At 39.8% G+C, this 12913-nt stretch overlaps 1 protein-coding gene across 3 annotated transcripts; it reads left to right on the top strand.

Annotated features, from left to right (window-relative positions):
- Nucleotides 1-259: 259 nt before the first annotated feature.
- ckap2.S (cytoskeleton associated protein 2 S homeolog) lies at nt 260-12571 on the top strand. 3 transcript variants are annotated; one of them, XM_041584487.1, is made up of 9 exons: nt 260-390; nt 2551-2639; nt 4713-4791; nt 5543-6321; nt 7397-7670; nt 7990-8160; nt 9112-9172; nt 10680-10950; nt 11613-12571. In XM_041584487.1, exons 2-9 carry the CDS (start codon nt 2593-2595, stop codon nt 11875-11877), a joined length of 1947 nt encoding a protein of 648 aa, XP_041440421.1. In that variant the 5' UTR covers nt 260-390; nt 2551-2592; the 3' UTR covers nt 11878-12571. The 3 variants fall into 3 exon arrangements, with proteins under 3 accessions (XP_041440421.1, XP_041440420.1, XP_041440419.1); XM_041584486.1 differs by lacking the exon at nt 260-390 and adding an exon at nt 1127-1603 and having other exon boundaries at nt 9112-9165; nt 10679-10950; XM_041584485.1 differs by lacking the exon at nt 260-390 and adding an exon at nt 1128-1603.
- The last annotated feature ends 342 nt before the right edge of the window (nt 12572-12913 follow it).

Below are 12913 nucleotides of genomic sequence, written 5' to 3'. Positions count from 1 at the left end.
TCCCCTGTAGAGTATATTTTCCTTCAAATTAAATCCGTTGCGACCCCTCCCTCAGTACAATGAGCTCTCAGTCTCAGAGGAAGCTGCCCGGGCACAACACCAGCCAGTCTATTGCAGACATTACGCGCACACGTGACACTTTCTCTCAAACATAATAAACAGTAACTGGTCAAGCGGCCAATCGCTGTTGCCTTTTCCTAAGAGTGCGCGTGCGATTGGAGGACAGCAAAATCTCTAGCGAATCGAGTGAGCGCATGCCTTCAGGGGGCGGGGTGCTGGGCGCGTTATTCAAACTGAAGGAGGTTAAGACATAAGAAGGCAAGAGAGCAGCGGTGGGCAGTCTGGGAAAGCCGCTGGCAGCGAGCAAGAGGCAGCAGCCTTAATACAGAGGTAAGGGGTGGGGCAGAGAAAGGATTGCGATACATAGCTGCTGCATTATAGGGAACATCTGGTGGGTATGGTGTCATACTAGCATGTATTGCTGCAAATAACCTAGAGAAGGAGCCTTGCTGTGCATGCATGTAATTAGATTGCACTTGAGAATTAATTGGGGCCCTAAGTAGTTTCAGGGCTATTGCTAAGCTGCTGGTTGATACTTAAAGGAGAACTAACGCCAAACTAAAGTAGGCTATGATTATTGTACACTATGTGGGCTTCTGTGCCTGTCTAAGTCAACCACAGTCCTTTAGCAGTAAAGATCAGTGCCCCTGAAGATGCCCCAGTAGCTCCCCATCTTCTTTTCTGCTGATTCACTGCACATGCTCTGTGCTGCTGTCACTTACTGAGCTTAGGGACCCACTCACAATATACAGTACACATAGTCTAGAATTGTCACAATATAAGGCTGTTTAGTAATTAATACAGATAATTACTACATGGCAGCACAGAAACCAGTGCAACTAGCATCACAATTTAATAATCAGCCCTGTAGCATCAGCTTATATTACAGACAAACCTAATTTTCTGCTTGATAATTAGTGACGACCCCTAAGCTTAGCTTCTCAACAGCTGCTCAGAGCCCACTGAGCATGTGAGTGTCGAAGACACTTTCCAAGATGGTGACCCCCTGTGACAAGTTTGAAGTCCTGGATCATTGCTGCTATTGACAAGCTGAAACTTTTAGCTGGTGCAATAAGTTCAGTATATGGTATTTTAAGCCACATTCATTTTTAGGGTTTACTTCTCCTTTAAGACAACTGCACTGAAATCTGCACCATTTTCAGTATGCAACAGCTGACCTGACCCCCATAAAACCAAGTATGTGTTACGTCTGCATTCAATGGCAATCAGTAAGTAAATGTGAACTGATGGACAGACCGTACTTGTTTTGTGGCAGCAGCGCAACTTTCTTCTGAACAAGTTCTTTAGACCTTCATCCTAAAGGGGGGATAATGTCATCAAAGTAGCAAGATTGCACCATGTCTAGTAACCCATAAGAAAATCAGTGGTTGGTAAATGACATGCTACCACTGGTCAGTTGTTAGGGGTTCTAGACTAGGTGCAAATTTGACAAGGTTTAGGGTAGGACTACATGGACGTTTTCAACGCGATCCGATGCGCTGCAACAAAATGCCGGAGTCAAATCACATGCGACGGAAATAAGGTAAGTGAATGCATTGTCAGATGGTGTCGCTGCAACTTCATCCATTTCTTACCTTATTCCCGTCGCATGCGATTTGACGCTGGCGTTTTGTTGAAGCGCGTCGAAAACGTCCATGTAGTCCTACCTTCATTCAATTATCCCATAAATGTCAGCCTTCTCTGTGTAGCCCTTCCTGGATTGGGAGGCAGTGCTTGGATATCACTTTAATTCTACATTCACTGTTGCTTGTGCATGTAGTTCTAACTTCTGCACCTTCAGCCCCAGTGATCTCTAAGCATGTCATCAGAATTTTGTTATAATTTGGCCCTTGAACATGCATTATAAGAACTGACCCACTATTTGCAAACCGTCAAACATCACTGACTTCCACCACTGAAACTGTTGCATATCAAAAGCTGGTGCAGACATGTCCGCTTGTCTTTAGTTCTTACTGCACATTTCATTTAGTATCTTTTTTCCCCCCAGACAGTAACACCCACATCTAAACCATTCAGCTATATGAGAATCTGATGGATCTGTTGGCACAATGCAGTCAAGTTCCGTTTAGAGTCATGGGTGTAGTTGAAGCATCTGAATGCAGCAACTCAATGCTCACACATTTATGGAGTCTCAGTCTCGAGTAAATTTCATAGTGTGATTTCCATAGATCTAGACAAATCTGGGAACTAAAGTATAAAACATAGGGTGGGGTTGCCGATATGTTTGGGCCAGTCACTTATCTGGTGCACATCTCCAATAAATCACATTTTTAATCCAAGTATGCCCTGGTGACCTCACATATTGGCATCTTTTCTTTCTTCATCAAATAATCTGCAGTAAAATACAGTGGTTATAACCTACCCCTCAGTTTAGCAAATATATGTCTAAATCTTTGCTTTCCTATGTAAATACATTTTTGGGCTTGATGTGAATACCTTTGTCACTGTGTTTTGGTTTTTCGATTGTAGTGCAAAGGTGAAAGAAAGTGGAGGAATACTTATCTAAAAAAAATGGCCACCCCAAGCCATGGTCATGTAGTTGGGCCTGCTGAGGACAGGTATGTTTACTATGTAACTTGAATACCTGTAGCTATCGATTGCCATGGACTTCATGTATTACTTATAATTTGCAAATGCACATTGACATACTGGCCCTACAGGAAATATTATTTGACAATCTTGTTATACAATGCATTATTATTATTTTCATAAGTAAATAAGACCCAAAGAATTTGAGCATACTGATCTAAAGTGAATTTCTTTGTGCTCCTTCCATTACTTAGTGCTCCTTCCATAGAATTTTCTTCTATGAGGTGGGGGGGTCGCCGGATGCGCCGCTCTCGCATACTTCTTTAGTTTACAGTACTGGCACATCACTATTTCGATTGCACCTTCAGCCCTAAAAACGTATGCGAGAGTGGTGCATCACTATGTGCCAGTATGTGTCTATTGCCAACACCTTCAGCACACAGGCAGCAGTATAGACCAAGTGGCAGATCATTTCACTAATGTGCCCAAATATTACTGCAACGGTTACGCGATTCCTTGTTTAAATGAGTTAAAGGATGTTCATGGTTCAAAGAATGTCGGGCTAAATTGTCGGCCCCCATACATTTTCACCTCACCAAATCTGGCCCTTGTTTGGACACCCCTGATTTAGAGTCTGTACCTGAATTACTGAGCTGCCAGACTCAAACACCAGAGACAGGGACATTAAACTTAAAACTTAGATTTTGGAAAAACAGTACAAAATAAATAATGGAAAGTAATTGAAAAACTTAATTTTAATTGAAAGTAATTGAGGAACTGAAAAAAAGTGTTTGGAAGGTGGACAACCCCTTGTTGTTGTTAAATTAACATTTAGTATGATGTAGAGAGTGATATTCCAGAACAATTTGCAATTGGTTTTCATATTATATTATTTGTGGTTTTTGAGTTATTTAGCTTTTTATTCAGCAGCTCTCCAGTTTGCAGTTTCAGAAATCTGGTTGCTAGGGTTCAAATTAAGTATGCAACCATGCACTGATTTAAATGAGAGACTGCAATATGATTGGGCCTGAATAGAAAGATTTGAAAGCTGGAAAAGGCAAGTAGAAGGTGGTAGTTGGTTCAAAAACTATAAATGAGAAAAAGTACAGTTGAAAAGTTGATTAGAATTGGTCATTCAGTAACATACTAAAAGTTAACTTAAAGGTGAACCACCCCTTTAAGGGACAAGAAAACAGGAGGGTACTTTCTTCTTAGTTCTGTACCAACATACCCTTTTGGCACATGAGCATCCCAGGGCTATGCAAATGCTGCTGGGGCAGCAGAAGGTTATGGTGGCACGGTGCTGAGACTTGGGGGCATATTTATCAAAACGTGAGTTCAGATTTTAATAAAAACTCTTTCCACTTTCTATTCATTCCTTTTGGATTTAAGAAGGATATTTATCAATAGGTGAAAATTAGAACTCACGATTCGATAAATATGCTTCCATATTTATTTTATTTATTAAAATCTGAACTCACATTTTGATAAATCTGCCCTGTAAAGTACCCCAGGGCCATTTTTTGGCCATTTTTGGTAGAAACGGACACATCAGGAGAAAAAGCTCTACTTATCTGCTCACTATTGCGTGTATATTTTAAGGATTGCATAGTAGAGAACACTCCCACAATTTTAAAAGCACAAGGAACCCCAAATTGCCATTTTTTGGTACCCCTACAATTGGTCTAATACCTTATTTGGGGTCCCAGGTGTTCCGGTGTTTCTCTTCTCTATTAAAAAGAAACGGTCCAAAGCATGATTCATTTCATTGTAGCCTCACCACAATCTTACCCCCCAGTGATGCCTTGCTCTCAGCCAATGCATGAGCAGTATAGTTATTCTTATTATTTTTTTTTTTTATTTTTTTTATTCAAGCAAAAATGGTTTCTTTTTTTTCTTTTCCTGGGTTTGGTCAGTATGTAAATGTTTGTAGAAATTTGGGTTTGATGGAAAACTGTTGTGTGGGAGTTAAGCAAAGACTTTATTTCTGGAATGAACCTCAGAGCTGAACTAGTAAATGAAACTGTGTAGGAAGTGTAGCAACCTCTCTTGGTATGCATTTGCTTCTGTAAGTGTTTAATTTGAGTGTTTTTCATCCAAAGGTCCCCATTTACAGACATACCCACTGTGATGAATCTTCAAAACAAAACAGAAATTCTTAAACCAGCTGAGCACAAACAGGTACATGTTTGAATGTTTTGTAATATGTTTTTGTAAACAATTTAAGCAATTAGTCACCAGCAATTCGTACCAACTCTTATTGGTGGGCTGGGGTAAGATAGCAGCAGTCTACCTTGCAAAAAACTTTTCTGGGGAAGTGAGTTTTCTTAAAGAAAAGGAGCAGTTAAATGGAAGTTATTGGAGTCACTGGGGGTTCCTAACAAATTGGAACTCTCCAGTGACTGAGGCTTTTTTTGTCCTTTAAACTACGTGGTGTTCACAGGCTGTTGGTATATTCTTTGAGGGAGCTGTTACTGGTCAGTTAAAGGAACAGTAACACCAAAAAAGAAAGTGATTTAAATGACAATATAATATAGTGTTGCCCTGCACTGGTAAAGCTGGTGTGTTTGCTTCAGAAACACAACTATAGTTTATATAAACAAGCTTCTGTGTAGTCATGGGGGCAGCCATTCAAGCACAGGAGACACAGTAGATAACAGATAAATTCTGAAGAATCCTATTGTATACTACAGAGAGTAGCTGTTGTCTGCTGTGTATCCTGTGCCTTTTATCCTTTTTCAGCTTCAATGGCTGCTCCCATGGCTACACAGCAGCTTGTGTATCTAAACTCTAGTCTATCTGAAGCAAACATACCACTTTTACCTGTGCAATGCAACTATAAGTCATATCTTTATTACTGTAAAACACTTTCACTTTTTGGTGTTACTGTTCCTTTAAGGGTTCATTTTTTTTTTTTGTCATTTCATTACAGACTGGCAAAGAAAATGTCTCTGTGCCATCGGTTAGAAATAAAGATAAGACCTTGCATGTAAAAAACCCTTTCAAAGATGCTCGTCCTAAAATTGATACTGGAATCAAAAAAATGAACTCTGATACTGTGGTCGGTACAGATCAAAGAAAAGGACAGCCACTAAGTAAAACATTCTTAAACAAAAATGTTAAAAAGCCGGAGCTCAAGGGTGAGACGTTAAACCTACCAGCTGCTAATGCCGTGCTGCAGAAGCCTGTACTCGGGGCATACCGTGGTAAAGTCGTCCAATCCAAAATTAACTCTTTTAGGAAGACCCCTTTGAACACAGATGGTACAAATGTTAAAGGAGTGATGGAACCAGTGGCTGCAGTGTCTCAGAATGTAGATGCAAGACCAAAAATCTTAATTGTTTCTGGAAAACAAGGTGTGAAACCTGCATCTGCTAATGCCAGTGTACAGAAACAGCCAACTACCTTCCAGAGCAGGACTCCAGTAAGGGCTTCAACCGGTGCTGTTAACCAGAAGAAGACCGAGCCAGCTACAACAAGGAGGCACACAAGTGCAGTTCTCACAAAAAAGCCAACAGACAGAGCCTTGCCTTCAAGACCAACTGCTGAAAAAAATATAAACAGTGGTTATTTGGGTCATAAAGCAGCTCTGCAGAATAAAGGGAAAACACTAGCAAGTTCTGTGATGCCACTGCCACAGCAGAACGGACCTGCTAAACAGACAATGACAATTCCACCCACAAGACAAATTAAGACGGCAGAAGAACAAAAGTAGGGTTTTAAAAATAATTTCTTTATATAACCATCTGGCTAATGTGTAGATAGGAACTGCACAAAATAGGTCAGGTTTATTTAACACTCAAATGTTTTTTAGTATTTTTAAGACTTAATGCTCCATATTACAGAAATACCTCTTCAGAAAAACACAGGCCCATAGCAATCTTGATTATAGACCCTAGACCCACAGCTGCATATTTTTTATTTTTCTTGTATAAAACATTTTTTAGAAAGCTATTGACAGCTACTATTATTAAAGGAACAGTAACACCAAAAAATTAAAGTGTAGTGAAGTAATTAAAATGTAATGTACTATTGTGCTGCACTGGTGCAACTGGTGTGTTTTTGCTTGACAAACTCTACAAAAGTTTTTATGCACAAGCTGCTGAGTAGCCATGGGGGCAGTCATTCAAGCTGGAAAAGGCACAGGATACACAGCTGATAACAGATAAGTTCTGCAAAATCCGATTTCTCTGTTATCTATTGTTTATCCTTGCTTGAATGGCTGCCCCCTAGGCTGCACATCAGCTTGTTTATGAAAACCATAATAGTATTTTTGAAGCAAGCACTCCAGTTTTATTAGTGCAGTGCAATAGTACATTATATTATCATTCCTTTTAAACATTCATTTTGTGGTATTACTGTTCCTTTAAGGTGTTTTCCTTGTTTTAAGAATCACCCTTAAACTGGAGCATTTCTGAGTGATTTCGGTCAGTGTTTTTGGTGACAAAATCCACCTCTTGTCATCACGCCCTTTCTGCATTTTATTTTTCGTCAGGGAAATCTGACCTTTAAGCTTTTATGTGCAATGTCATCTGCAAACTGTAAATGCTAAATGAAAAATATCTTAATTTTGTAGAAAATGCAACATTAGTAGAGAAATAGATCAATGTGTCCTAAAGGCTAGGGATGAAAACACAAAGCTTCCTGTAGATCCAGTCTGCTGACAAAGGGATCTAATCGTTTATGAACCTTTTATATTAATTTAGATTATTGAATGTTTTGTACATTTTGTATCCTACTGAACTATCTACATTACCTTGTTTAAAATGTTCCTTCTCCGTAACAGGGCTTGTATAGCAAAGTGGAGGGAGGAGAAAGGGAAAGTAATGAAGAGGCCTCCTTTATCAACATTTAAGTCCTCTACATGTAAAATGCAAAAAGAAGTTGTATGCTGTAAAAGTAAGCCTGAACCACCAACAAAGGTTCCTGCAGAAATCAAGACTGAATCTAATAAAGCCATAGAAGAAATCCCCTGCAAGTTGGCAGAAGAGGATGAACAGGAGCTATTCACACTGAAAGTTCACCATGTATTTGCAGATTGCAAAAAGTTAATTCATGAGGTATCTATTTATCTTCTATGTCCTCTTTTTTCTGTTTCCTCCCTTGGGCTGTGATGTGTGCTTCCAAATGACCCTTCCATCTCCTGATTCTTTGTATCAGAAATCCTCTTCACACATTCTCTCTGCCTGTGCCTTTTTATTTATTTTTTTAACAAGAGTGTGAGCCTTTATCGATATTCACTATACTGTATAACGCCATAGAAAACCATATAGAACTAACCATAACATGCTTTATTATAAAACCCAAAGTGCATAATTTTTCATATAAATATTGTTTACTTTATTTGTGTTGCTGCCATTTTATTTTATCCATACAAAGGGATGCCCAAAAGAAGAAGTTCTTGACATATTGGAGAAACAGATCCAGAATGTCCCAGAAGCGAAAAAGCTTTCCAAATACTGGGAATGTCTTGCTCTCCTGGAGAAGCGTCAGGGAGAGTTGGCAAAAGTCATTGTCATCTGTGAGGAAGCTGTCACAGCTGGAGCACTGGTCAGTCTGAAAGCTAATGCAATTTCATGTGCATGTAGTTGGTGTCTGCTGTTGACACTCTGTATGACTGGAGGCATAGGGCAGGAGTGCCCATACTTTACTTTTAGAGATGTTGTCCCATTAAGATCTACATCTATAAAATCATTGTTGGGCTTCTGTTCCATGGAAAATATTATTTAAATAATGATTTATGAGAAAATGTATATTGCTACATTTATTAAACAACTATTTTGTATGTAAACTTAACGGGGAACTCCACAAAAACATGCTTTAAGCTTTAAAGCTTTTTGAAAAGTAAACATAATTTCAAGCAACTTTACAATATACATCAATTAAAAATTATGCAGACTTTTCATGATTTTTAATGGTTTAGACCAGTTCCCTAAGCCTAGCCCCCTGCTCTCCTGCTGATCTTTCTGACTACTTTGCTGAGCTGACTGACTACTGTTACTTTGTATCAACAGCCATCTGTCCTCAGCCTGCATCCTCCAAACCCCACAATTCCCTGTACACGTGATTTCAATAAGGAAAGGAACATCACAGTGCAATGCATTGTGGGTTATGTAATTCCTGCATGCTGTAGTTGTGTAGTTCCTACATCCTACAAGTTGTGGAGAAGTTGTTACAATTTGTAACATCAGTGTTTTAGTCCCTCCTTCCCTGCCAGGATTTCAAATGATGCAGAAAGTAAACAGTTTTATTTCAGCATAGAAAATGGCATTTGTTCATACTTTTTGAAGAAACAGGTAAGTGATGGGTATATGGGGGTTTCTGTGTTATGTTGGCCTCTTTATCAAATTTTTGTTTGGAAGCCGGAGTTCCCCTTTAACATAATAAATATCTGAATGAAAAGCATGAAACAGGAGGGTACCCTGTCTTGTCCAAGCCTAAAATGTACTGCTTATCATCATGCAGTGTCTTTATTTAATTGTATTGTTTTTCTGCTTAAAGCCCTTAGATGACCTAAGAACTATTCTTGCGGATGCAGTGGAAAGTCTGAAGGCCGAATCCGGTATGTTCTCCGAACGTTAAATTTTTTTTTTTTTTTTTTTTACAAAGTTTTGATTCCAAGCATAAGGTTCATTTTGTAGTAGAATGCAAATGTTTATGTATTACTACTTTGACACTTCGTTTATACCAAAGATCAATTGTAAAGGCATATATAATTTCACACTCTTGGGACCTGCTTTGAAAAAAAGTGCTCTATCAAAAGGTTTGCAGGTAAACAAAACTAGGGCAATCGTCTGGGTCAGATGTAGTCTTCATTCACATAATGCTTTGGGGTTTAGTGATCCTTTTTATCTTTTTCAGTTCAAAGTTACAAGATAGGTTTTTCATATTAGTAAGGCTTAAAGCACTTGGGTGTTATAAAGGCTTTGCTCCAAGTGGAGCTGCAGGTTTTTTCTTTGGAACAATTTCCTGAGTGAATCCAGCCCTTTACTGAGTGATTTTAAAACCTTTATAGGTAGTTGGTTTTCTGTTCAACAAAAGGGAAATCGGCTGCAGGTTTGACTTAGGTGTTTGCTGTTCTCCCATGTTCTCTCTTGTTGATTGGGTCTATAAAGCATACCTAACAGCATTTGTATAGTTAAAATAAGGGGTAATAATGATATTCTAAGGTGAAATCTGATGATACCTTCTCAGTTTGTTAGCAGAGCCAAAGTAGTATTTGTAGATGGGTTAAGATCCACTGCAGTGAGACAGAATTAAAGTCTTTCTTAAAGGGGAAGGAAACCTAGTCGGCGCAAACCCCCCACACCCCCTCCCGTTTGTTGCCCACCCTCCCCCCTGGCCTACCCGTCCCGCTGGGCAAATGCCCCTAACTTGTTACTTACCCTTCTGCGCAGGTCCAGTCCAGGGAGTTCACAGACGACATCTTCTTCCACGCGATCTTCTTCCTGCTTTGAACGGCGTTTTGGCGCATGCGCAGTAGGATCATTTCGCCGGTACGGATCTACTGCGCATGCACCAAAAGTCCCGCGCATGCCGCAGTAGATCATACCTGGCTAAATGATCCTACTGCGCATGCGCCGGTCAAAGCAGGAAGAAGATCGCGTGGAAGAAGATGTCGTCTGTGAACTCCCTGGACTGGACCTGCGCAGAAGGGTAAGTAACAAGTTAGGGGCATTTGCCCAGCGGGACGGGTAGGCCAGGGGGGAGGAGGGAGGGTGGCCAACAAACGGGAGAGGGGGTGGGGGGTTTGCGCCGACTAGGTTTCCTTCCCCTTTAAAGCCCTTCTAGCTCACCTGGTACCATGACATAAACCAAGGTCCCCAGCATGATATGTCTCCCTGTTACTGAGAACATGCAATCGCCAAAGTCCCGATTCTGAGATTCTGCTGTTATAGGGAAAACCGAAAAAAAAAAGTTTAAAATTATTTGGACCAAACTTTTCTAACACAAAACATTTATTTTTTCCTTTGGTCTAAGGTACAATATATGTGCTTTCTGTCACAATGGCTTTTGATGCTTTGTGTTAACTGGATTGATCTGGTCATTCACTATTTTTAAATTTATAGCTGAAGGTGGGGAACACAAAGTGGAAGACTGTACAGAAGAACCTCTCGAGGCAGAGACAAAATGTGAGAATGAGCAAAGTGAACTGGAAGTGGCCAAAGCTAAATCAGAGAGCACAGTTAAACAAAGAAAGGCCAGGCGTATTTTGATAAAGGAGGAAACAAGGCCTTCAGATATGGAGGAGGAGCTACCAAATAAACACCGGACACCACAAAATACAGAATCCTCAACAGTTATTAGGTTTAATGTTCGGTCCACCCCTCACCTGCAAAAGTAAGTTATGAAATTCACACGTAAAATGGCCGCATCCATAAAAACTATTTTTTTCAGTAAGATCTGCAGATGCCTACTGCGATGGCCATGTTTATTTTATATTTCCTATGAATATCCATGTTATATCCATAGATTTGCAGACATTACTTGATAGGAGGCAGTGCACATTATCCTTGTATTATATTGTCCAAAGTTTTAAGGATTATTGACATACCCAAACACAAAAAAGCCACAATTGGCCATGCATTTGCCCTTTGCACACTTCATTATGGTCGTTACAGATTTCCAAAGGTCTCTGTCTTGGAGTGGAGAGACCTACCACTTTCCCCATGAATACAGTGGTGATTGCATTGGTCAGTGCTGTATTGGAGAGGGGATGCATGTACCCATTTTCCGTCCCGTCCCCCCCAACCAGTCTCCTAACTTGCGTGTATTTTAGTTGTGCAAGTTAAGGAGCTGCAGAGTGCAGTGTTCTGTGCCCCAGGGATAATTAAATGACCCCTTTTGTGTCACAGAATAGTCAGGATTTCAGGTTGTTGGCTAATTTAATGTACTAAGGAAACCTCTTGTCAGTGACATTTGCATCCCTTGATGTACAATTGCTTTGCACCATTAACTTTATGATGCTTTACCAGTGTGTTTTTCTTTCTAATCTTGTACAGAATAAAAACTAAATTGCAGTTAGATGACGGCAATTCTACTATCAAAGACTTGAAATTTCTAACTCCCGTGAGACGATCCAAACGCCTTGAACACAAATCTCAACGCTTGCCTGACATGTTAAGGGATCACGACCCTTGTGTTTCTGGAATATCTCAGCTTGAGGATCTAGAAAGCTGCCCCAGTGCCTATATATTTAGGAGAAACAACGCACTCCAAGAGTGCAACAGCCATAAAGATTGTATAATTGCACAGGCTTTTGTATAGGTTGCACCTTTCTAATCTGCTTATTTTAAAGTATGTTGTAATTATGAATAACCGGTTGTGATGTCCTCTTACTTCTGATTTTAATGTGTGTGGCCCTGCAGTTGGGTGAACTTAATTAGGGGGCAATGCTGATCTTTTCTCACTAAGCAAGTTTAACTTTGTAGGGTGCCTGTTTCCATGGGGTGACATGAGTAGAAACTCTTGAGTTAGGAGCAGGCACTTAGTAGTCTGTGAGACAGACCGGTATTCAGAAGGACTATATAAAGCGCAACTGAAAGAAAGCACTTGATTTCCTACTGCTAAGGCATCCAGAATTGTTCTAATGTATATTATATTTATTTTGAGCTTCTGAGCCAAAAAAATATAAGACACTAATATCCAAGTGCATCTGTATGTAACAATTGTAGCATTTGCTTGAGACACTTTATTAATTTGAACCAAACTAGGTACAGATCATTTGCTTTTATAGATTAGAAGCTTCTAATAAAACATAGCTGTATAAAATGTAATATATTCAACAGTGTTTCAGTGTGCAAAAGCAAGCCAAGATAAACCCTACAGAAGTAAATATTGTCTATAGGCTTCTTAGGTGACATGGAAGCAAGTAAATAGTAACTTTCTAAAAGCTTCAGTCTTATACAATGTTCTGTTGAATGTCTACACGACTTCCATAAAATGTATCTTTGAAAACTGATGTCCTTGTATGCTTTGTATTTATTTACCTTATTACACTATAGAATTCTACTTTTGCCAGAATGATTCATCCTGCTCCACCTTACAAGCTGGTAACACTTTGAACCTGACTTATCCATCTGTAGGCCAGCCACTAGCATTCTTACAGCCACGGAATCATTGGATTTCATCAGGATAAAGTGCTGCAAAAATTTTTTTTCAATAAGGGATAATCCTAATTAGAGATTGATGTGTCCATATAATCAGGGGTGCTTCGCCAATGAGGCGAGTTGAGGCTGTCGCCTCAGGCAGCAGCACCCCACTAGGTACCAGGGGCAGCAAAAATGCTGCTCCTGGTACTTTA

This window comes from Xenopus laevis, chromosome 2S (genome assembly GCF_017654675.1).
Source record: "Xenopus laevis strain J_2021 chromosome 2S, Xenopus_laevis_v10.1, whole genome shotgun sequence".
NCBI classification, from domain to species: Eukaryota; Metazoa; Chordata; class Amphibia; order Anura; family Pipidae; genus Xenopus; species Xenopus laevis.
This window is presented reverse-complemented; position numbering and strand designations above follow the sequence as displayed.

What these genes read in the sequence shown, in the direction of transcription:
- ckap2.S (XM_041584485.1), top strand. Translation starts at nt 1,532, where the DNA reads ATGGACGTTTTCAACGCGATCCGATGCGCTGCAACAAAATGCCGGAGT. An exon ending in AACCAGCTGAGCACAAACAG is followed by an intron (nt 4,792 to 5,542) that starts GTACATGTTTGA and finishes ATTTCATTACAG; the next exon opens with ACTGGCAAAGAAAATGTCTC. An exon ending in GCAAAAAGTTAATTCATGAG is followed by an intron (nt 7,671 to 7,989) that starts GTATCTATTTAT and finishes ATCCATACAAAG; the next exon opens with GGATGCCCAAAAGAAGAAGT.